The sequence below is a fragment of the Nerophis lumbriciformis genome, linkage group LG07, assembly GCF_033978685.3.
Source record: "Nerophis lumbriciformis linkage group LG07, RoL_Nlum_v2.1, whole genome shotgun sequence".
In the NCBI taxonomy this organism is placed as follows: domain Eukaryota; kingdom Metazoa; phylum Chordata; class Actinopteri; order Syngnathiformes; family Syngnathidae; genus Nerophis; species Nerophis lumbriciformis.
In genome coordinates this window covers 7,430,001-7,451,369 of record NC_084554.2, presented here as the reverse complement: position 1 = coordinate 7,451,369, position 21,369 = coordinate 7,430,001, and the positions used below count along the sequence as shown (strand labels likewise).

At 45.1% G+C, this 21,369-nt stretch overlaps 2 protein-coding genes across 2 annotated transcripts in view; both read right to left on the bottom strand.

Moving 5' to 3' along the window:
* LOC133609138 (class I histocompatibility antigen, F10 alpha chain-like) overlaps positions 1-21,369 on the bottom strand; it is a 264,787-nt gene that overhangs the window by 238,607 nt on the left and 4,811 nt on the right. The window lies entirely within an intron of this gene.
* The window catches only part of LOC140678964 (uncharacterized), a 20,783-nt gene continuing 3,925 nt past the window's right edge, over positions 4,512-21,369 (bottom strand). The window contains exons 2-4 of the mRNA XM_072913571.1: positions 5,417-5,743; positions 5,165-5,269; positions 4,512-4,561 (exon numbers count right to left, since the gene is read on the bottom strand). Coding sequence (XP_072769672.1) covers positions 4,512-4,561; positions 5,165-5,269; positions 5,417-5,743 — 482 coding nt within the window. The remainder of the gene's footprint in view (positions 4,562-5,164; positions 5,270-5,416; positions 5,744-21,369) is intronic.

The window sequence follows — 21,369 nt, the reverse complement described above, 5'->3', positions numbered from 1 at the left end:
CAGCGGCCCTAACACTCCGCCTGGAATTTTTCGAAGCCTGCTGGTGTTTGACATAAGTCCCCTGGGAAAGATAAAGACAAATGTCATTCAGTGACACCACCATTTTCAGGAGATTTGGATTCTATCGATCGCTGTCAATGACGTAAGAGGAAATGACGTAAGAGGAAATGACCCCAGGAATAAGAAGGTTTTTGTAGGGGGAATACATTTGGCGTGACAGCTGCAACTAACGATTCATCTGATAATCGATTAATCTGTCGATTAATAATCGGATAAAAGAGACAAACTACATTTCTATCCTTTCCGGTATTTTATTGAAACAAACCAGCATACTGGCACCATGTTCTGGACATTGGGGGTGCAGCATACAGCAATAATAACACAGAAATGTAACTCATCAGATCAGAACTGAATCAAATATTGTACATGTTTCTGTTGTGAATAATAAAGGATTCATTTTAGGCTGCCTCTGAATAATAGCATGAAATATTCCAGCACCTTCATAACATTTAGTTATACTAAAGCAGGGGTGGGCAATTCATTTTTACCGGGGGCCGCATGAGCAACCCGAGCACTGCTGGAGGGCCACACCGACAATATTTCAATTAAATTTTGCTCAAATTATTTTTGATTTACCGCAAGATAAATAATAATATTTTCATTTAACCTAACTTATCTTTATACAAAAGCAGATGGCTTTTGATGGTTTTATTTTTAACACTTTCTTACACAACACTTCCTGGTGTATATTACAATGCAAAAATGTCAATTTCTGTCACTTTATCCTGCATCCTCTTTGTTGTGAACGTAGCACACCTGTAAGGTGATTGGCGAAGAAGGAGGAAGCGTTGCTGTTGCGGAAATGATGAGTGAGAATAGACGTGCGTGTGGAAAGAACGAGATAAGTTGAGCTGTGTTAGTATAGGTTGCTCAATAAAAGTTTAAAAAGAGCGTCAGACTTGGTGTGCACTTCTTCTGGACGCTACAATTGGTGTCAGAAGTGGGATGAAATGCCTCCCAGTTCGCCTTGCCATCAAACCTGGGAGTCTTCATTGAGGGCGGAATCCCCCCATGCCAAGCAGTGTGCACTGCACCTGTCGATGCTGCCTCTCTCCTTCCACCCTCTCTTTGTGTGAATCCCGGACGTGAGCTCGTCGCAGACATCCCCTCCCGTTCAATCTTGACAAAGTCGCCAGGAAACATCGTGGCACGTACCTCCCGATGACGTAGCAGGCTGAGCACACAAGTTTTACTTCCGACACCAATTGTAGCATCCAGAAGAAGTGCACACCAAGTCTGACGCTCTTTTTAAACTTTTATTAAGCAACCTATACTAACACAGCTCAACTTATCTCGTTCCTTCCACACGCACGTCTATCCTCACTCCTCATTTCCGCAACTCAAGAACACAACATCAACTTCAGCAGGTCGTTACAATATATTCTTTAAACACAGCAACATGTGTACCACAAATTAAGCACACGGCTTTACCTTTCATTTCTGTAAAGAAATACTTGGCAGTCCATGTCTTGTTGAAAACACGCCATTCGTCATCAACTTTTCTTTTTTTAGCGTCAAAATAAAAGCAGCACAGTTGCATTGCACGCACGACATAGATGTTTTTTTAAATTTATTTTGTAATTTGTGATTGCCGCTGTTCACATTCACTCACAATCACACACGCGCATACGTCCGCACGGAAGTAATACAAATAACGCTTTTCAAAACAAAAGCAGCACCGTCGTATTGCACACTCGAGATAGATACTTTTTTAAATTTATTTTGTAATTTATGATTGGCCTCACGCGGGCCGGACAGGGACTTACAAAGGGCCGGATGTGGCCCGCGGGCCGCGGAATTCCCAGGTCTGTACTAAAGCGTCACTCAAATCTAAATATATTTATATAGCTTTACATTGATCCATTATGAAACCAACCTGAGATATTTCTGGCCGTTACGTTTATTTCCAAATTGCTAACCTTGTGTTTTCTCTCTCAAAACGGAGTCAAATGTGCCGGAGACACATTATCAGCCCCGCGTTGCAACAAAGGCATAACGTTAACGTTACTCACAAAAAAGCTGAACTCATGAATGCTTGTTGCCACTATGGACTTAAAAAGTTACGTAGCGTGAGTTCTTCCCTTCATCCATGGCTCCAACATGTTTCCTTTTCAGCTGCTCCTGAAGCAATGTTGTACTTCCGTGCCATTTTGCAGGAAACGCTCTTCTTTGAAGTCTTTAAAGTGAAGTGTTCCCACACTTTTGACGACTTAGGTCGTACACTTTTCTCCATCGAAGCAATAACCTCAAGATGTTTCTCCGCTGAACTATCCGTACTGTTTTCCTGCGCCATTTTTCGAATGTTCCAGCAAAGGAGGCGGCGTCGTCACGTGAGCTGCACATGACACATCATTGGCTGGCTTACCTCCACCTCATGAGACGTAGCCTCAGCGCTGTTTTGTACTGTTTTTGTACTTATTTTGATTATTGTTTCTCAGCTGTTTGTAAATGTTGCAGTTTATAAATAAAGGTTTATAAAACAAAAAAATAAAAAATTAAAAAAAATAAGCCTCCGCGCATGCGCATAGCATAGTTCCAATGAATCGATGACTAATTAATCGCCAACTATTTAAAACATCGATTAGTTGTTGCAGCCCTACTTTAATGTGGCTGCTTATAAACTGAAGAATAAAATATTAAACTACCACGCAAAGAAAACGCTAACTATAAACTGCACAGCTATAAACAATGTTTGGTTGAAGTTAATGAGCTGTTGGAGGTAAGAGCACATTCGAAATGGCGGTCGGCGGGAAAAGTAGCAAACTAAATATAACGTTGAAACATGCTTTTGAAAATGTATATATTTCAATCCTGGCAAACACTGACTTTTAACAATATAAATTGTTACTTACATGAGTTCTGTCAAGTGTTTTCCTTGGGCTCCGTGAAGAAACGTGTCTGGGCTTGTTCTTCCACAGCTGCATGCAGGTGGGCGGGTCCTGACGTTTTAGGTCTGATATAAACCTTTGAACTGAGTTTTGCTAAATCAATTTATGTTGGAAGTCCAATAAAATTAATTGTATCACATAAAAAAGTAAGTTACGAAAATATTCACACTTTTATATATATATAAATAAATTGATTTATTGGAATAAATATACTTTTAAAAATAAAGTAAAAAGGACAATACCACTGAAAGAGTTTTTACAGTGTACGTCACTTAAAACATTTGACTTCAAAATATTTTTCCGGGAAAATATTGGATATTTGGTGTTTGCCTTAAAAACAAAAGGTTTTTGACTAAAAGGGCAAAACAAATAAAAAATGAAGAAGCTGTCACGCACTCGCATGGCTGCTCTAGTTGTGACCCCAAGATGCAGGAGACAGAAGGACGACGTGCAGGTGAGAGTCTTTTAATTCCCACAGGGAGCACAAGGAGGTTCAGCAGGGAAGTGCACAGAAGCATAAGCAGCATACAGCAAACCAGAGTAACCTTTAACAAAACAATCCTTGAGCCCTGACTGGAGGGCGAGGCAGGCATAAATAGAAGCCAGCTGGTTAGTTCAAGTTAAAGTAGCAATGATTGTCACACACACACTAGGTGTGGTGAGATTATCCTCTGCATTTGACCCATCACCCTCACCCCATGACCAGGTGTGGCCAGGCTGCCAATCAGCGACAGGTGAGGAGGAAAAAGCGCTCAGGGAGACAAACAGGAAGTGGGACCAAAATAAGAGCGCTGACTAGGAGATAAACACAAACGCAAACAGACCATGTGACACCTGACGTGACAGGTCGTCACAGAAACGAGGGATGGATCCGAAGTTTATCGAGACTTAAGTGTTGAAAGTAAAAAAATAAATACATTTTTAACATTTTTATGAATTATTGACCTATTTAAGATTGCAATTACGTTTAGTAAACATTATTATTTAGTGGTTTTGCCATAACAAAACAGGGTTTTGACAAAAAGGGCATAAAATATTAAAAAAATAATATGATATGGACAGATAAACCTGAAACTGATCTAGGGATTTAAGTGTTGAATGAAAAAATACAAGATAAATAAAAATGAGCTATTTCTACCATTGTTATGAGCGAGAGCCTTCCTGGTCGCCAAGAAAGCAGTGCGAGGCGAGTGGAGAACAAACGGATTTATTGACAGAGATGTGACACAATGTGATATTGATCATAAGCAGCGGCCATTCAAAGAAAGAAGAAATCCTCGTCATGATGTCAAGGCCATGAAACGTGAGCCCCGAATGATTTTCTAGCCACCAACGTTTGATGTTGAAAGTATTTTAACGGCCAAAGAAGAATAGATGGAATAGCGTGAGGAGCAGTGCGATGAAGAACAAAGCACATCTCCATGACGTCCCTCAGCGATGGAGACATCTCTCTGTGTTCCAGTGCACAAAGCCTCCTGGAGGAAGAAGATGACTCAGCACATTCCCAACAGAAGCAAGTTGAACATCATCTTCACACAAGAACATTTGGAGGTGCAGACTTACTCAGCCTTCAGCCGCCACCTTCTCGGAGAGCTCCACGCCGCCGTGGCGAGCTGCGGGACAAACGCAAACGGTGAAGGAAGAACATCCAGAAGGTGCCTCGTCACTCACATCAGATCTTTGAGGTGTGACTTGGAAACATGAAGAAGCAGAGTGCTGCTCTTCTACTTCCTGACTAGGATACCTTCTTGATGAGTCAGCACACTTGAGGTCTCATTTGGCTGATCCTCATCATGAGGACTCATGTCAAACGTGAGATATGCCACACTTTGTATTGCGTGTGCTCACAGGAGGGTCTTTTATTGTGAAGGAGTCAGCTCAAGTTGGGATTTTCAGGCTAAACTTGTAACAAAGGTCCACATCAGACCTCCATGTGAGTGACGCTTCACCACGGCTTTGTTTCTTGCGGCTCAAAGAAAAGATGTTTTACTTACGAGCTGGATCGTACTGGGCTGAAATGAAAGTGAAACAAGGTGAAATGGACTTTTTCCTCACGTGTTTCTATGTGAGAGTGTGCGCTCTGTCTCTGTGGATCTTTGAGTGTTTGGCTGGAAGGCAACTAAAACATGCAGCCCGGATGAAAGCATCAACTCACGGCCTGGACCGAGAAGAAGAAGAAGAAGAAGAAGAAGACGGAGGACATTGGTGTCCCTCACCTTGTCTGTTTCTGTGACGCCTGACCATGGCGATGATGATGGCCGCCAGGACGGCCGCCACAGCGACGACCGCCGCCGTGGCAGCGAGGGCGACGCTCCAGTTGTCTGTGGAGAGCAAGAAAGCACAAGTGGAGTGACAAAGCATGAAGAGGAAACCTTCATGACTACTTTGCATGCAGACGTCAAGCGTTGTCATGGTGACATGGATCAATAATGGTGACAGGTGGACTTGTGATGGGAAACATCTCCAACTAAATGTGTCTTTCTCACTTTCATGGCTTGCGTTGCTCAGGATGCTTCTTCTCTCCAGCTTGGTGACCAGGTCCTCCTTGACGCCAGACAGCTGGAACACACATTCGTACTTGCCCTCCACCTCGGCCGTCACCTCCACTTTCAGCTCCACCGACATCTGGAAGGTTCCGTCGTGGTTGGGGAGCAGCTCTCCGTGCTCCACGTCCTCGAAGATCTGCTCGCCGTCTTTCCTCCAAAACAGGTCGGCTAAGTCGGGGTAGAAACCTGTCGCCATGCAGGTGACTGGAGAGGATGGCGTCTTCTGGAGGAGGAACACCTCTGGAAGCTCTGCACAGGAAGTGATGTCACGTGTGAACAGAAGACAACGTGGGGGGAAGGTGTGGATGGAGGTGAAGATGGAGAGAAGGTGTGGATGGAGGTAAAGATGGAGAGAAGGTGTGGATGGAGGAAATGGAGAGAAGGTGTGGATGGAGGTAAAGATGGAGAGAAGGTGTGGATGGAGGAAATGGAGAGAAGGTGTGGATTGAGGTAAAGATGGAGAGAAGGTGTGGATGGAGGTAAAGATGGAGAGAAGGTGTGGATGGAAGTAAAGATAGAGAGAAGGTGTGGATGGAGGTAAAGATGGAGAGAAGGTGTGGGTGGAGGTAAAGATGGAGAGAAGGTGTGGATGGAGGTTAAGATGGAGAGAAGGTGTGGATGGAGGTAAAAATGGAGAGAAGGTGTGGATGGAGGTAAAGATGGAGGGAAGGTGTCGATGGAGGTAAAGATGGAGAGAAGGTGTGGATCAAGGTAAAGATGGAGAGAAGGTGTGGATGGAGGTAAAGATGGAGAGAAGTTGTGGATGGAGGTAAAGATGGAGAGAAGGAGTGGATGGAGGTAAAGATAGAGAGAAGGTGTGGATGGAGGTAAAGATGAGAGAAGGTGTGGATGGAGGTAAAGATGGAGAAGAGGGGTGGATGGAAGTAAAGATGGAGAGAAAGTGTGGATGGAGGTAAAGATAGAGAGAAGGTGTGGATGGAGGTAAAGATGGAGAGAAGGTGTGAATGGAGGTAAAGATGGAGAGAAGGTGTGGATGGAGGTAAAGATGGAAAGGAGGGGTGGATGGAGGTAAAGAAGGAGAGAAGGTGTGGATGGAGGTAAAGATGGAGAGAAGGTGTGGATGGAGGTAAAGATAGAGGGAAGGTGTGAATGGAGGTAAAGATGGAGAGAAAGTGTGGATGGAGGTAAAGATAGAGAGAAGGTGTGGATGGAGGTAAAGATGGAGAGAAGGTGTGAATGGAGGTAAAGATGGAGAGAAGGTGTGGATGGAGGTAAAGATGGAGAGAAGGTGTGGATGGAGGTAAAGATGGAAAGACGGTGTGGATGGAGGTAAAGATGGAGAGAAGGTGTAGATGGAGGTAAAGATGGAGAGAAGATGAGAACGGAGGTTAAGATAGAAAGAAGGTGTGGATGGAGGTAAAGATGGAGAGAAGGTGTGGATGGAAGTAAAGATAGAGAGAAGGTGTGGATGGAGGTAAAGATGGAGAGAAGGTGTAGATGGAGGTAAAGATGGAGAGAAGATGAGAACGGAGGTTAAGATAGAGAGAAGGTGTGGATGGAGGTTAAGATAGAGAGAAGGTGTGGATGGAAGTAAAGATGGAGAGAAGATGAGAACGGAGGTTAAGATAGAGAGAAGGTGTGGATGGAGGTAAAGATGGAAAGACGGTGTGGATGGAAGTAAAGATAGAGAGAAGGTGTGGATGGAGGTAAAGATGGAGAGAAGGTGTGGATGGAGGTAAAGATGGAGAGAAGGTGTGGATGGAGGTAAAGATGGAGAGAAGGTGTGGATGGAAGTAAAGATAGAGAGAAGGTGTGGATGGAGGTAAAGATGGAGAGAAGGTGTAGATGGAGGTAAAGATGGAGAGAAGATGAGAACGGAGGTTAAGATAGAAATAAGGTGTGGATGGAGGTAAAGATGGAGAGAAGGTGTGGATGGAGGTAAAGATGGAGAGAAGGTGTGAAAGGAGGTAAAGATGGAGAGAAGGTGTGAAAGGAGGTAAAGATGGAGAGAAGATGAGAACGGAGGTTAAGATAGAGAGAAGGTGTGGATGGAGGTAAAGATGGAGAGAAGGTGTGAATGGAGGTAAAGATGGAGAGAAGGTGTGGATGGAGGTAAACATGGAGAGAAGGTGTGGATGGAGGTAAAGATGGAAAGACGGTGTGGATGGAGGTAAAGATGGAGAGAAGGTGTGGATGGAAGTAAAGATAGAGAGAAGGTGTGGATGGAGGTAAAGATGGAGAGAAGGTGTGGATGGAGGTAAAGATGGAGAGAAGGTGTGGATGGAGGTAAAGATGGAGAGAAGATGAGAACAGAGGTTAAGATGGAGAGAAAGTGTGGATGGAAGTAAAGATGGAGAGAAGGTGTGGATGGAGGTAAAGATGGAGAGAAGGTGTGGATGGAGGTAAAGATGGAAAGGAGGGGTGGATGGAGGTAAAGAAGGAGAGAAGGTGTGGATGGAGGTAAAGATGGAAAGAAGTTGTGGATGGAGGTAAAGATAGAGGGAAGGTGTGAATGGAGGTAAAGATGGAGAGAAAGTGTGGATGGAGGTAAAGATAGAGAGAAGGTGTGGATGGAGGTAAAGATGGAGAGAAGGTGTGAATGGAGGTAAAGATGGAGAGAAGGTGTGGATGGAGGTAAAGATGGAGAGAAAGTGTGGATGGAGGTATAGATAGAGAGAAGGTGTGGATGGAGGTAAAGATGGAGAGGAGGTGTGAATGGAGGTAAAGATGGAGAGAAGGTGTGGATGGAGGTAAAGATGGAGAGAAGGTGTGAATGGAGGTAAAGATGGAGAGAAAGTGTGGATGGAGGTATAGATAGAGAGAAGGTGTGGATGGAGGTAAAGATGGAGAGGAGGTGTGAATGGAGGTAAAGATGGAGAGAAGGTGTGGATGGAGGTAAAGATGGAGAGAAGGTGTGGATGGAGGTAAAGATGGAGAGGAGGTGTGAATGGAGGTAAAGATGGAGAGAAGGTGTGGATGGAGGTAAAGAAGGAGAGAAGGTGTGGATGGAGGTAAAGATGGAGAGAAGGTGTGAATGGAGGTAAAGATGGAGAGAAAGTGTGGATGGAGGTATAGATAGAGAGAAGGTGTGGATGGAGGTAAAGATGGAGAGGAGGTGTGAATGGAGGTAAAGATGGAGAGAAGGTGTGGATGGAGGTAAAGATGGAGAGAAGGTGTGGATGGAGGTAAAGATGGAAAGACGGTGTGGATGGAGGTAAAGATGGAGAGAAGGTGTAGATGGAGGTAAAGATGGAGAGAAGATGAGAACGGAGGTTAAGATAGAAAGAAGGTGTGGATGGAGGTAAAGATGAAGAGAAGGTGTGGATGGAAGTAAAGATGGAGAGAAGGTGTGGATGGAGGTAAAGATGGAGAGAAGGTGTGGATGGAGGTAAAGATGGAGAGAAGATGAGAACAGAGGTTAAGATGGAGAGAAGGTGTGGATGGAGGTAAAGATGAAGAGAAGGTGTGGATGGAGGTAAAGATGGAGAGAAGGTGTGGATGGAGGTAAAGATGGAGAGAAGGTGTGAATGGAGGTAAAGATGGAGAGAAGATGAGAACAGAGGTTAAGATGGAGAGAAGGTGTGGATGGAGGTAAAGATGAGAGAAGGTGTGGATGGAGGTAAAGATGGAGAGAAGGTGTGGATGGAGAGAAAGTGTGGATGGAGGTAAAGATGGAGAGAAGGTGTAGATGGAGGTAAAGATGGAAAGAAGATGAGAACGGAGGTTAAGATAGAAATAATGTGTGGATGGAGGTAAAGATGGAGAGAAGGTGTGGATGGAGGTAAAGATGGAGAGAAGGTGTGAAAGGAGGTAAAGATGGAGAGAAGGTGTGGATGGAAGTAAAGATGGAGAGAAGGTGTGAATGGAGGTAAAGATGGAGAGAAGGTGTGGATGGAGGTAAAAATGGAGAGAAGGTAAGGATGGAGGTAAAGATGGAAAGACGGTGTGGATGGAGGTAAAGATGGAGAGAAGGTGTAGATGGAGGTAAAGATGGAGAGAAGGTGTAGATGGAGGTAAAGGTGGGGAGAAGATGAGAACGGAGGTTAAGATAGAGAGAAGGTGTGGATGGAAGTAAAGATGGAGAGAAGATGAGAACGGAGGTTAAGATAGAGAGAAGGTGTGGATGGAGGTAAAGATGGAAAGACGGTGTGGATGTAAGTAAAGATAGAGAGAAGGTGTGGATGGAGGTAAAGATGGAAAGACGGTGTGGATGGAGGTAAAGATGGAGAGAAGGTGTAGATGGAGGTAAAGGTGGGGAGAAGATGAGAACGGAGGTTAAGATAGAGAGAAGGTGTGGATGGAAGTAAAGATGGAGAGAAGATGAGAACGGAGGTTAAGATAGAGAGAAGGTGTGGATGGAGGTAAAGATGGAAAGACGGTGTGGATGTAAGTAAAGATAGAGACAAGGTGTGGATGGAGGTAAAGATGGAGAGAAGGTGTGGATGGAGGTAAAGATGGAGAGAAGGTGTGGATGGAGGTAAAGATGGAGAGAAGGTGTGGATGGAAGTAAAGATAGAGAGAAGGTGTGGATGGAGGTAAAGATGGAGAGAAGGTGTAGATGGAGGTAAAGATGGAGAGAAGATGAGAACGGAGGTTAAGATAGAAATAAGGTGTGGATGGAGGTAAAGATGGAGAGAAGGTGTGGATGGAGGTAAAGATGGAGAGAAGGTGTGAAAGGAGGTAAAGATGGAGAGAAGGTGTGAAAGGAGGTAAAGATGGAGAGAAGATGAGAACGGAGGTTAAGATAGAGAGAAGGTGTGGATGGAGGTAAAGATGGAGAGAAGGTGTGAATGGAGGTAAAGATGGAGAGAAGGTGTGGATGGAGGTAAAAATGGAGAGAAGGTGTGGATGGAGGTAAAGATGGAAAGACGGTGTGGATGGAGGTAAAGATGGAGAGAACGTGTAGATGGAGGTAAAGGTGGGGAGAAGATGAGAACGGAGGTTAAGATAGAGAGAAGGTGTGGATGGAAGTAAAGATGGAGAGAAGGTGTGGATGAAGGTAAAGGTGGAGAGAAGATGTGGATAAAGATAAAGATGGAGAGAAGATGAGAACGGAGGTTAAGATAGAGAGAAGGTGTGGATGGAGGTAAAGATGGAAAGACGGTGTGGAAGGAGGTAAAGATGGAGAGAGGGTGTGGATGGAGGTAAAGATGGAGAGAAGGTGTGGATGGAAGTAAAAATGGAGAGACGGTGTGGATGGAGGTAAAGATGGAGAGAAGGTGTGGATGGAAGTAAAGATAGAGAGAAGGTGTGGATGGAGGTAAAGATGGAGAGAAGGTGTGGATGGAGGTAAAGATGGAGAGAAGGTGTGGGTGGAGGTAAAGATGGAGAGAAGATGAGAACAGAGGTTAAGATAGAGAGAAAGTGTGGATGGAAGTAAAGATGGAGAGAAGGTGTGGATGGAGGTAAAGATGGAGAGAAGGTGTGGATGGAGGTAAAGATGGAAAGGAGGGGTGGATGGAGGTAAAGAAGGAGAGAAGGTGTGGATGGAGGTAAAGATGGAAAGAAGTTGTGGATGGAGGTAAAGATAGAGGGAAGGTGTGAATGGAGGTAAAGATGGAGAGAAAGTGTGGATGGAGGTAAAGATGGAAAGGAGGGGTGGATGGAGGTAAAGATGGAGAGAAGGTGTGGATGGAGGTAAAGATGGAGAGAAGGTGTTGATGGAGGTAAAGATAGAGGGAAGGTGTGAATGGAGGTAAAGATGGAGAGAAAGTGTGGATGGAGGTATAGATAGAGAGAAGGTGTGGATGGAGGTAAAGATGGAGAGAAGGTGTGAATGGAGGTAAAGATGGAGAGAAGGTGTGGATGGAGGTAAAGATGGAGAGAAGGTGTGGATGGAGGTAAAGATGGAAAGACGGTGTGGATGGAGGTAAAGATGGAGAGAAGGTGTAGATGGAGGTAAAGATGGAGAGAAGATGAGAACGGAGGTTAAGATAGAAAGAAGGTGTGGATGGAGGTAAAGATGAAGAGAAGGTGTGGATGGAGGTAAAGATGGAGAGAAGATGAGAACAGAGGTTAAGATAGAAAGAAGGTGTGGATGGAGGTAAAGATGAAGAGAAGGTGTGGATGGAAGTAAAGATGGAGAGAAGGTGTGGATGGAGGTAAAGATGGAGAGAAGGTGTGAATGGAGGTAAAGATGGAGAGAAGATGAGAACGGAGGTTAAGATGGAGAGAAGGTGTGGATGGAGGTAAAGATGAGAGAAAGTGTGGATGGAGGTAAAGATGGAGAGAAGGTGTGGATGGAGGTAAAGATGGAAAGGAGGGGTGGATGGAGGTAAAGAAGGAGAGAAGGTGTGGATGGAGGTAAAGATGGAAAGAAGTTGTGGATGGAGGTAAAGATAGAGGGAAGGTGTGAATGGAGGTAAAGATGGAGAGAAAGTGTGGATGGAGGTAAAGATAGAGAGAAGGTGTGGATGGAGGTAAAGATGGAGAGAAGGTGTGAATGGAGGTAAAGATGGAGAGAAGGTGTGGATGGAGGTAAAGATGGAAAGGAGGGGTGGATGGAGGTAAAGAAGGAGAGAAGGTGTGGATGGAGGTAAAGATGGAGAGAAGGTGTGGATGGAGGTAAAGATAGAGGGAAGGTGTGAATGGAGGTAAAGATGGAGAGAAAGTGTGGATGGAGGTATAGATAGAGAGAAGGTGTGGATGGAGGTAAAGATGGAGAGGAGGTGTGAATGGAGGTAAAGATGGAGAGAAGGTGTGGATGGAGGTAAAGATGGAGAGAAGGTGTGGATGGAGGTAAAGATGGAAAGACGGTGTGGATGGAGGTAAAGATGGAGAGAAGGTGTAGATGGAGGTAAAGATGGAGAGAAGATGAGAACGGAGGTTAAGATAGAAAGAAGGTGTGGATGGAAGTAAAGATGGAGAGAAGGTGTGGATGAAGGTAAAGGTGGAGAGAAGATGTGGATAAAGATAAAGATGGAGAGAAGATGAGAACGGAGGTTAAGATAGAGAGAAGGTGTGGATGGAGGTAAAGATGGAAAGACGGTGTGGATGGAAGTAAAGATAGAGAGAAGGTGTGGATGGAGGTAAAGATGGAGAGAAGGTGTGGATGGAGGTAAAGGTGGGGAGAAGATGAGAACGGAGGTTAAGATAGAGAGAAGGTGTGGATGGAAGTAAAGATGGAGAGAAGGTGTGGATGAAGGTAAAGGTGGAGAGAAGATGTGGATAAAGATAAAGATGGAGAGAAGATGAGAACGGAGGTTAAGATAGAGAGAAGGTGTGGATGGAGGTAAAGATGGAAAGACGGTGTGGATGGAAGTAAAGATAGAGAGAAGGTGTGGATGGAGGTAAAGATGGAGAGAAGGTGTGGATGGAGGTAAAGATGGAGAGAAGGTGTGGATGGAGGTAAAGATGGAGAGAAGGTGTGGATGGAAGTAAAGATAGAGAGAAGGTGTGGATGGAGGTAAAGATGGAGAGAAGGTGTAGATGGAGGTAAAGATGGAGAGAAGATGAGAACGGAGGTTAAGATAGAGAGAAGGTGTGGATGGAGGTTAAGATAGAGAGAAGGTGTGGATGGAAGTAAAGATGGAGAGAAGATGAGAACGGAGGTTAAGATAGAGAGAAGGTGTGGATGGAGGTAAAGATGGAAAGACGGTGTGGATGGAAGTAAAGATAGAGAGAAGGTGTGGATGGAGGTAAAGATGGAGAGAAGGTGTGGATGGAGGTAAAGATGGAGAGAAGGTGTGGATGGAGGTAAAGATGGAGAGAAGGTGTGGATGGAAGTAAAGATAGAGAGAAGGTGTGGATGGAGGTAAAGATGGAGAGAAGGTGTAGATGGAGGTAAAGATGGAGAGAAGATGAGAACGGAGGTTAAGATAGAAATAAGGTGTGGATGGAGGTAAAGATGGAGAGAAGGTGTGGATGGAGGTAAAGATGGAGAGAAGGTGTGAAAGGAGGTAAAGATGGAGAGAAGGTGTGAAAGGAGGTAAAGATGGAGAGAAGATGAGAACGGAGGTTAAGATAGAGAGAAGGTGTGGATGGAGGTAAAGATGGAGAGAAGGTGTGAATGGAGGTAAAGATGGAGAAAAGGTGTGGATGGAGGTAAAAATGGAGAGAAGGTGTGGATGGAGGTAAAGATGGAAAGACGGTGTGGATGGAGGTAAAGATGGAGAGAAGGTGTGGATGGAAGTAAAGATAGAGAGAAGGTGTGGATGGAGGTAAAGATGGAGAGAAGGTGTGGATGGAGGTAAAGATGGAGAGAAGGTGTGGATGGAGGTAAAGATGGAGAGAAGATGAGAACAGAGGTTAAGATGGAGAGAAAGTGTGGATGGAAGTAAAGATGGAGAGAAGGTGTGGATGGAGGTAAAGATGGAGAGAAGGTGTGGATGGAGGTAAAGATGGAAAGGAGGGGTGGATGGAGGTAAAGAAGGAGAGAAGGTGTGGATGGAGGTAAAGATGGAAAGAAGTTGTGGATGGAGGTAAAGATAGAGGGAAGGTGTGAATGGAGGTAAAGATGGAGAGAAAGTGTGGATGGAGGTAAAGATAGAGAGAAGGTGTGGATGGAGGTAAAGATGGAGAGAAGGTGTGAATGGAGGTAAAGATGGAGAGAAGGTGTGGATGGAGGTAAAGATGGAGAGAAAGTGTGGATGGAGGTATAGATAGAGAGAAGGTGTGGATGGAGGTAAAGATGGAGAGGAGGTGTGAATGGAGGTAAAGATGGAGAGAAGGTGTGGATGGAGGTAAAGATGGAGAGAAGGTGTGAATGGAGGTAAAGATGGAGAGAAAGTGTGGATGGAGGTATAGATAGAGAGAAGGTGTGGATGGAGGTAAAGATGGAGAGGAGGTGTGAATGGAGGTAAAGATGGAGAGAAGGTGTGGATGGAGGTAAAGATGGAGAGAAGGTGTGGATGGAGGTAAAGATGGAGAGGAGGTGTGAATGGAGGTAAAGATGGAGAGAAGGTGTGGATGGAGGTAAAGAAGGAGAGAAGGTGTGGATGGAGGTAAAGATGGAGAGAAGGTGTGAATGGAGGTAAAGATGGAGAGAAAGTGTGGATGGAGGTATAGATAGAGAGAAGGTGTGGATGGAGGTAAAGATGGAGAGGAGGTGTGAATGGAGGTAAAGATGGAGAGAAGGTGTGGATGGAGGTAAAGATGGAGAGAAGGTGTGGATGGAGGTAAAGATGGAAAGACGGTGTGGATGGAGGTAAAGATGGAGAGAAGGTGTAGATGGAGGTAAAGATGGAGAGAAGATGAGAACGGAGGTTAAGATAGAAAGAAGGTGTGGATGGAGGTAAAGATGAAGAGAAGGTGTGGATGGAAGTAAAGATGGAGAGAAGGTGTGGATGGAGGTAAAGATGGAGAGAAGGTGTGGATGGAGGTAAAGATGGAGAGAAGATGAGAACAGAGGTTAAGATGGAGAGAAGGTGTGGATGGAGGTAAAGATGAAGAGAAGGTGTGGATGGAGGTAAAGATGGAGAGAAGGTGTGGATGGAGGTAAAGATGGAGAGAAGGTGTGAATGGAGGTAAAGATGGAGAGAAGATGAGAACAGAGGTTAAGATGGAGAGAAGGTGTGGATGGAGGTAAAGATGAGAGAAGGTGTGGATGGAGGTAAAGATGGAGAGAAGGTGTGGATGGAGAGAAAGTGTGGATGGAGGTAAAGATGGAGAGAAGGTGTAGATGGAGGTAAAGATGGAAAGAAGATGAGAACGGAGGTTAAGATAGAAATAAGGTGTGGATGGAGGTAAAGATGGAGAGAAGGTGTGGATGGAGGTAAAGATGGAGAGAAGGTGTGAAAGGAGGTAAAGATGGAGAGAAGGTGTGGATGGAAGTAAAGATGGAGAGAAGGTGTGAATGGAGGTAAAGATGGAGAGAAGGTGTGGATGGAGGTAAAAATGGAGAGAAGGTAAGGATGGAGGTAAAGATGGAAAGACGGTGTGGATGGAGGTAAAGATGGAGAGAAGGTGTAGATGGAGGTAAAGATGGAGAGAAGGTGTAGATGGAGGTAAAGGTGGGGAGAAGATGAGAACGGAGGTTAAGATAGAGAGAAGGTGTGGATGGAAGTAAAGATGGAGAGAAGATGAGAACGGAGGTTAAGATAGAGAGAAGGTGTGGATGGAGGTAAAGATGGAAAGACGGTGTGGATGTAAGTAAAGATAGAGAGAAGGTGTGGATGGAGGTAAAGATGGAAAGACGGTGTGGATGGAGGTAAAGATGGAGAGAAGGTGTAGATGGAGGTAAAGGTGGGGAGAAGATGAGAACGGAGGTTAAGATAGAGAGAAGGTGTGGATGGAAGTAAAGATGGAGAGAAGATGAGAACGGAGGTTAAGATAGAGAGAAGGTGTGGATGGAGGTAAAGATGGAAAGACGGTGTGGATGTAAGTAAAGATAGAGAGAAGGTGTGGATGGAGGTAAAGATGGAGAGAAGGTGTGGATGGAGGTAAAGATGGAGAGAAGGTGTGGATGGAGGTAAAGATGGAGAGAAGGTGTGGATGGAAGTAAAGATAGAGAGAAGGTGTGGATGGAGGTAAAGATGGAGAGAAGGTGTAGATGGAGGTAAAGATGGAGAGAAGATGAGAACGGAGGTTAAGATAGAAATAAGGTGTGGATGGAGGTAAAGATGGAGAGAAGGTGTGGATGGAGGTAAAGATGGAGAGAAGGTGTGAAAGGAGGTAAAGATGGAGAGAAGGTGTGAAAGGAGGTAAAGATGGAGAGAAGATGAGAACGGAGGTTAAGATAGAGAGAAGGTGTGGATGGAGGTAAAGATGGAGAGAAGGTGTGAATGGAGGTAAAGATGGAGAGAAGGTGTGGATGGAGGTAAAAATGGAGAGAAGGTGTGGATGGAGGTAAAGATGGAAAGACGGTGTGGATGGAGGTAAAGATGGAGAGAACGTGTAGATGGAGGTAAAGGTGGGGAGAAGATGAGAACGGAGGTTAAGATAGAGAGAAGGTGTGGATGGAAGTAAAGATGGAGAGAAGGTGTGGATGAAGGTAAAGGTGGAGAGAAGATGTGGATAAAGATAAAGATGGAGAGAAGATGAGAACGGAGGTTAAGATAGAGAGAAGGTGTGGATGGAGGTAAAGATGGAAAGACGGTGTGGAAGGAGGTAAAGATGGAGAGAGGGTGTGGATGGAGGTAAAGATGGAGAGAAGGTGTGGATGGAAGTAAAAATGGAGAGACGGTGTGGATGGAGGTAAAGATGGAGAGAAGGTGTGGATGGAAGTAAAGATAGAGAGAAGGTGTGGATGGAGGTAAAGATGGAGAGAAGGTGTGGATGGAGGTAAAGATGGAGAGAAGGTGTGGGTGGAGGTAAAGATGGAGAGAAGATGAGAACAGAGGTTAAGATAGAGAGAAAGTGTGGATGGAAGTAAAGATGGAGAGAAGGTGTGGATGGAGGTAAAGATGGAGAGAAGGTGTGGATGGAGGTAAAGATGGAAAGGAGGGGTGGATGGAGGTAAAGAAGGAGAGAAGGTGTGGATGGAGGTAAAGATGGAAAGAAGTTGTGGATGGAGGTAAAGATAGAGGGAAGGTGTGAATGGAGGTAAAGATGGAGAGAAAGTGTGGATGGAGGTAAAGATGGAAAGGAGGGGTGGATGGAGGTAAAGATGGAGAGAAGGTGTGGATGGAGGTAAAGATGGAGAGAAGGTGTTGATGGAGGTAAAGATAGAGGGAAGGTGTGAATGGAGGTAAAGATGGAGAGAAAGTGTGGATGGAGGTATAGATAGAGAGAAGGTGTGGATGGAGGTAAAGATGGAGAGAAGGTGTGAATGGAGGTAAAGATGGAGAGAAGGTGTGGATGGAGGTAAAGATGGAGAGAAGGTGTGGATGGAGGTAAAGATGGAAAGACGGTGTGGATGGAGGTAAAGATGGAGAGAAGGTGTAGATGGAGGTAAAGATGGAGAGAAGATGAGAACGGAGGTTAAGATAGAAAGAAGGTGTGGATGGAGGTAAAGATGAAGAGAAGGTGTGGATGGAGGTAAAGATGGAGAGAAGATGAGAACAGAGGTTAAGATAGAAAGAAGGTGTGGATGGAGGTAAAGATGAAGAGAAGGTGTGGATGGAAGTAAAGATGGAGAGAAGGTGTGGATGGAGGTAAAGATGGAGAGAAGGTGTGAATGGAGGTAAAGATGGAGAGAAGATGAGAACGGAGGTTAAGATGGAGAGAAGGTGTGGATGGAGGTAAAGATGAGAGAAAGTGTGGATGGAGGTAAAGATGGAGAGAAGGTGTGGATGGAGGTAAAGATGGAAAGGAGGGGTGGATGGAGGTAAAGAAGGAGAGAAGGTGTGGATGGAGGTAAAGATGGAAAGAAGTTGTGGATGGAGGTAAAGATAGAGGGAAGGTGTGAATGGAGGTAAAGATGGAGAGAAAGTGTGGATGGAGGTAAAGATAGAGAGAAGGTGTGGATGGAGGTAAAGATGGAGAGAAGGTGTGAATGGAGGTAAAGATGGAGAGAAGGTGTGGATGGAGGTAAAGATGGAAAGGAGGGGTGGATGGAGGTAAAGAAGGAGAGAAGGTGTGGATGGAGGTAAAGATGGAGAGAAGGTGTGAATGGAGGTAAAGATGGAGAGAAGGTGTGGATGGAGGTAAAGATAGAGGGAAGGTGTGAATGGAGGTAAAGATGGAGAGAAAGTGTGGATGGAGGTATAGATAGAGAGAAGGTGTGGATGGAGGTAAAGATGGAGAGGAGGTGTGAATGGAGGTAAAGATGGAGAGAAGGTGTGGATGGAGGTAAAGATGGAGAGAAGGTGTGGATGGAGGTAAAGATGGAAAGACGGTGTGGATGGAGGTAAAGATGGAGAGAAGGTGTAGATGGAGGTAAAGATGGAGAGAAGATGAGAACGGAGGTTAAGATAGAAAGAAGGTGTGGATGGAGGTAAAGATGAAGAGAAGGTGTGGATGGAGGTAAAGATGGAAAGACGGTGTGGACGGAGGTAAAGATGGAGAGAAGGTGTAGATGGAGGTAAAGGTGGGGAGAAGATGAGAACGGAGGTTAAGATAGAGAGAAGGTGTGGATGGAAGTAAAGATGGAGAGAAGATGAGAACGGAGGTTAAGATAGAGAGAAGGTGTGGATGGAGGTAAAGATGGAGAGAGGGTGTGGATGGAGGTAAAGATGGAGAGAAGGTGTGGATGGAGGTAAAAATGGAGAGAAGGTGTGGATGGAGGTAAAGATGGAAAGACGGTGTGGATGGAGGTAAAGATGGAGAGAAGGTGTGGATGGAGGTAAAGGTGGGGAGAAGATGAGAACGGAGGTTAAGATAGAGAGAAGGTGTGGATGGAGGTAAAGATGGAGAGAAGGTGTGAATGGAGGTAAAGATGGAGAGAAGGTGTGGATGGAGGTAAAAATGGAGAGAAGGTGTGGATGGAGGTAAAAATGGAGAGAAGGTGTGGATGGAGGTTAAGATAGAGAGAAGGTGTGGATGGAGGTAAAGGTGGGGAGAAGATGAGAACGGAGGTTAAGATAGAGAGAAGGTGTGGATGGAGGTAAAAATGGAGAGAAGGTGTGGATGGAGGTTAAGATAGAGAGAAGGTGTGGATGGAGGTAAAGGTGGGGAGAAGATGAGAACGGAGGTTAAGATAGAGAGAAGGTGTGGATGGAGGTAAAGATGGAGAGAGGGTGTGGATGGAGGTAAAGATGGAGAGAAGGTGTGGATGGAGGTAAAAATGGAGAGAAGGTGTGGATGGAGGTAAAGATGGAAAGACGGTGTGGATGGAGGTAAAGATGGAGAGAAGGTGTGGATGGAGGTAAAGGTGGGGAGAAGATGAGAACGGAGGTTAAGATAGAGAGAAGGTGTGGATGGAGGTAAAGATGGAGAGAAGGTGTGAATGGAGGTAAAGATGGAGAGAAGGTGTGGATGGAGGTAAAAATGGAGAGAAGGTGTGGATGGAGGTAAAAATGGAGAGAAGGTGTGGATGGAGGTTAAGATAGAGAGAAGGTGTGGATGGAGGTAAAGGTGGGGAGAAGATGAGAACGGAGGTTAAGATAGAGAGAAGGTGTGGATGGAGGTAAAAATGGAGAGAAGGTGTGGATGGAGGTTAAGATAGAGAGAAGGTGTGGATGGAAGTAAAAATGGAGAGACGGTGTGGATGGAGGTAAAGATGGAGAGAAGGTGTGGACGGAGGTAAAGATGGAGAGAAGGTGTGGATGGAAGTAAAGATAGAGAGAAGGTGTGGATGGAGGTAAAGATGGAGAGAAGGTGTGGATGGAGGTAAAGATGGAGAGAAGGTGTGGATGGAGGTAAAGATGGAGAGAAGGTGTGGATGGAGGTTAAGATGGAGAGAAGGTGTGGATGGAAGTAAAGATGGAGAGAAGGTGTGGATGGAGGTAAAGATGGAGAGAAGGTGTGAATGGAGGTAAAGATGGAGAGAAGATGAGAACGGAGGTTAAGATGGAGAGAAGGTGTGGATGGAGGTAAAGATGGAGAGAAGGTGTGGATGGAGAGAAAGTGTGGATGGAGGTAAAGATGGAGAGAAGGTGTAGATGGAGGTAAAGATGGAAAGAAGATGAGAACGGAGGTTAAGATAGAAATAAGGTGTGGATGGAGGTAAAGATGGAGAGAAGGTGTGGATGGAGGTAAAGATGGAGAGAAAGTGTGAAAGGAGGTAAAGATGGAGAGAAGGTGTGAAAGGAGGTAAAGATGGAGAGAAGATGAGAACGGAGGTTAAGATAGAGAGAAGGTGTGGATGGAGGTAAAGATGGAGAGAAGGTATGGATGGAGGTAAAGATGGAGAGAAGGTGTGGATGGAGGTAAAGATGGAAAGACGGTGTGGATGGAGGTAAAGATGGAAAGAAGATGAGAACGGAGGTTAAGATAGAAATAAGGTGTGGATGGAGGTAAAGATGGAGAGAAGGTGTGGATGGAGGTAAAGATGGAGAGAAGGTGTGAAAGGAGGTAAAGATGGAGAGAAGATGAGAACGGAGGTTAAGATAGAGAGAAGGTGTGGATGGAGGTAAAGATGGAGAGAAGGTGTGAATGGAGGTAAAGATGGAGAGAAGGTATGGATGGAGGTAAAAATGGAGAGAAGGTGTGGATGGAGGTAAAGATGGAAAGACGGTGTGGACGGAGGTAATGATGGAGAGAAGGTGTAGATGGAGGTAAAGGTGGGGAGAAGATGAGAACGGAGGTTAAGATAGAGAGAAGGTGTGGATGGAAGTAAAGATGGAGAGAAGATGAGAACGGAGGTTAAGATAGAGAGAAGGTGTGGATGGAGGTAAAGATGGAGAGAGGGTGTGGATGGAGGTAAAGATGGAGAGAAGGTGTGGATGGAGGTAAAAATGGAGAGAAGGTGTGGATGGAGGTAAAGATGGAAAGACGGTGTGGATGGAGGTAAAGATGGAGAGAAGGTGTGGATGGAGGTAAAGGTGGGGAGAAGATGAGAACGGAGGTTAAGATAGAGAGAAGGTGTGGATGGAGGTAAAGATGGAGAGAAGGTGTGAATGGAGGTAAAGATGGAGAGAAGGTGTGGATGGAGGTAAAAATGGAGAGAAGGTGTGGATGGAGGTAAAAATGGAGAGAAGGTGTGGATGGAGGTTAAGATAGAGAGAAGGTGTGGATGGAGGTAAAGGTGGGGAGAAGATGAGAACGGAGGTTAAGATAGAGAGAAGGTGTGGATGGAGGTAAAAATGGAGAGAAGGTGTGGATGGAGGTTAAGATAGAGAGAAGGTGTGGATGGAGGTAAAGGTGGGGAGAAGATGAGAACGGAGGTTAAGATAGAGAGAAGGTGTGGATGGAGGTAAAGATGGAGAGAGGGTGTGGATGGAGGTAAAGATGGAGAGAAGGTGTGGATGGAGGTAAAAATGGAGAGAAGGTGTGGATGGAGGTAAAGATGGAAAGACGGTGTGGATGGAGGTAAAGATGGAGAGAAGGTGTGGATGGAGGTAAAGGTGGGGAGAAGATGAGAACGGAGGTTAAGATAGAGAGAAGGTGTGGATGGAGGTAAAGATGGAGAGAAGGTGTGAATGGAGGTAAAGATG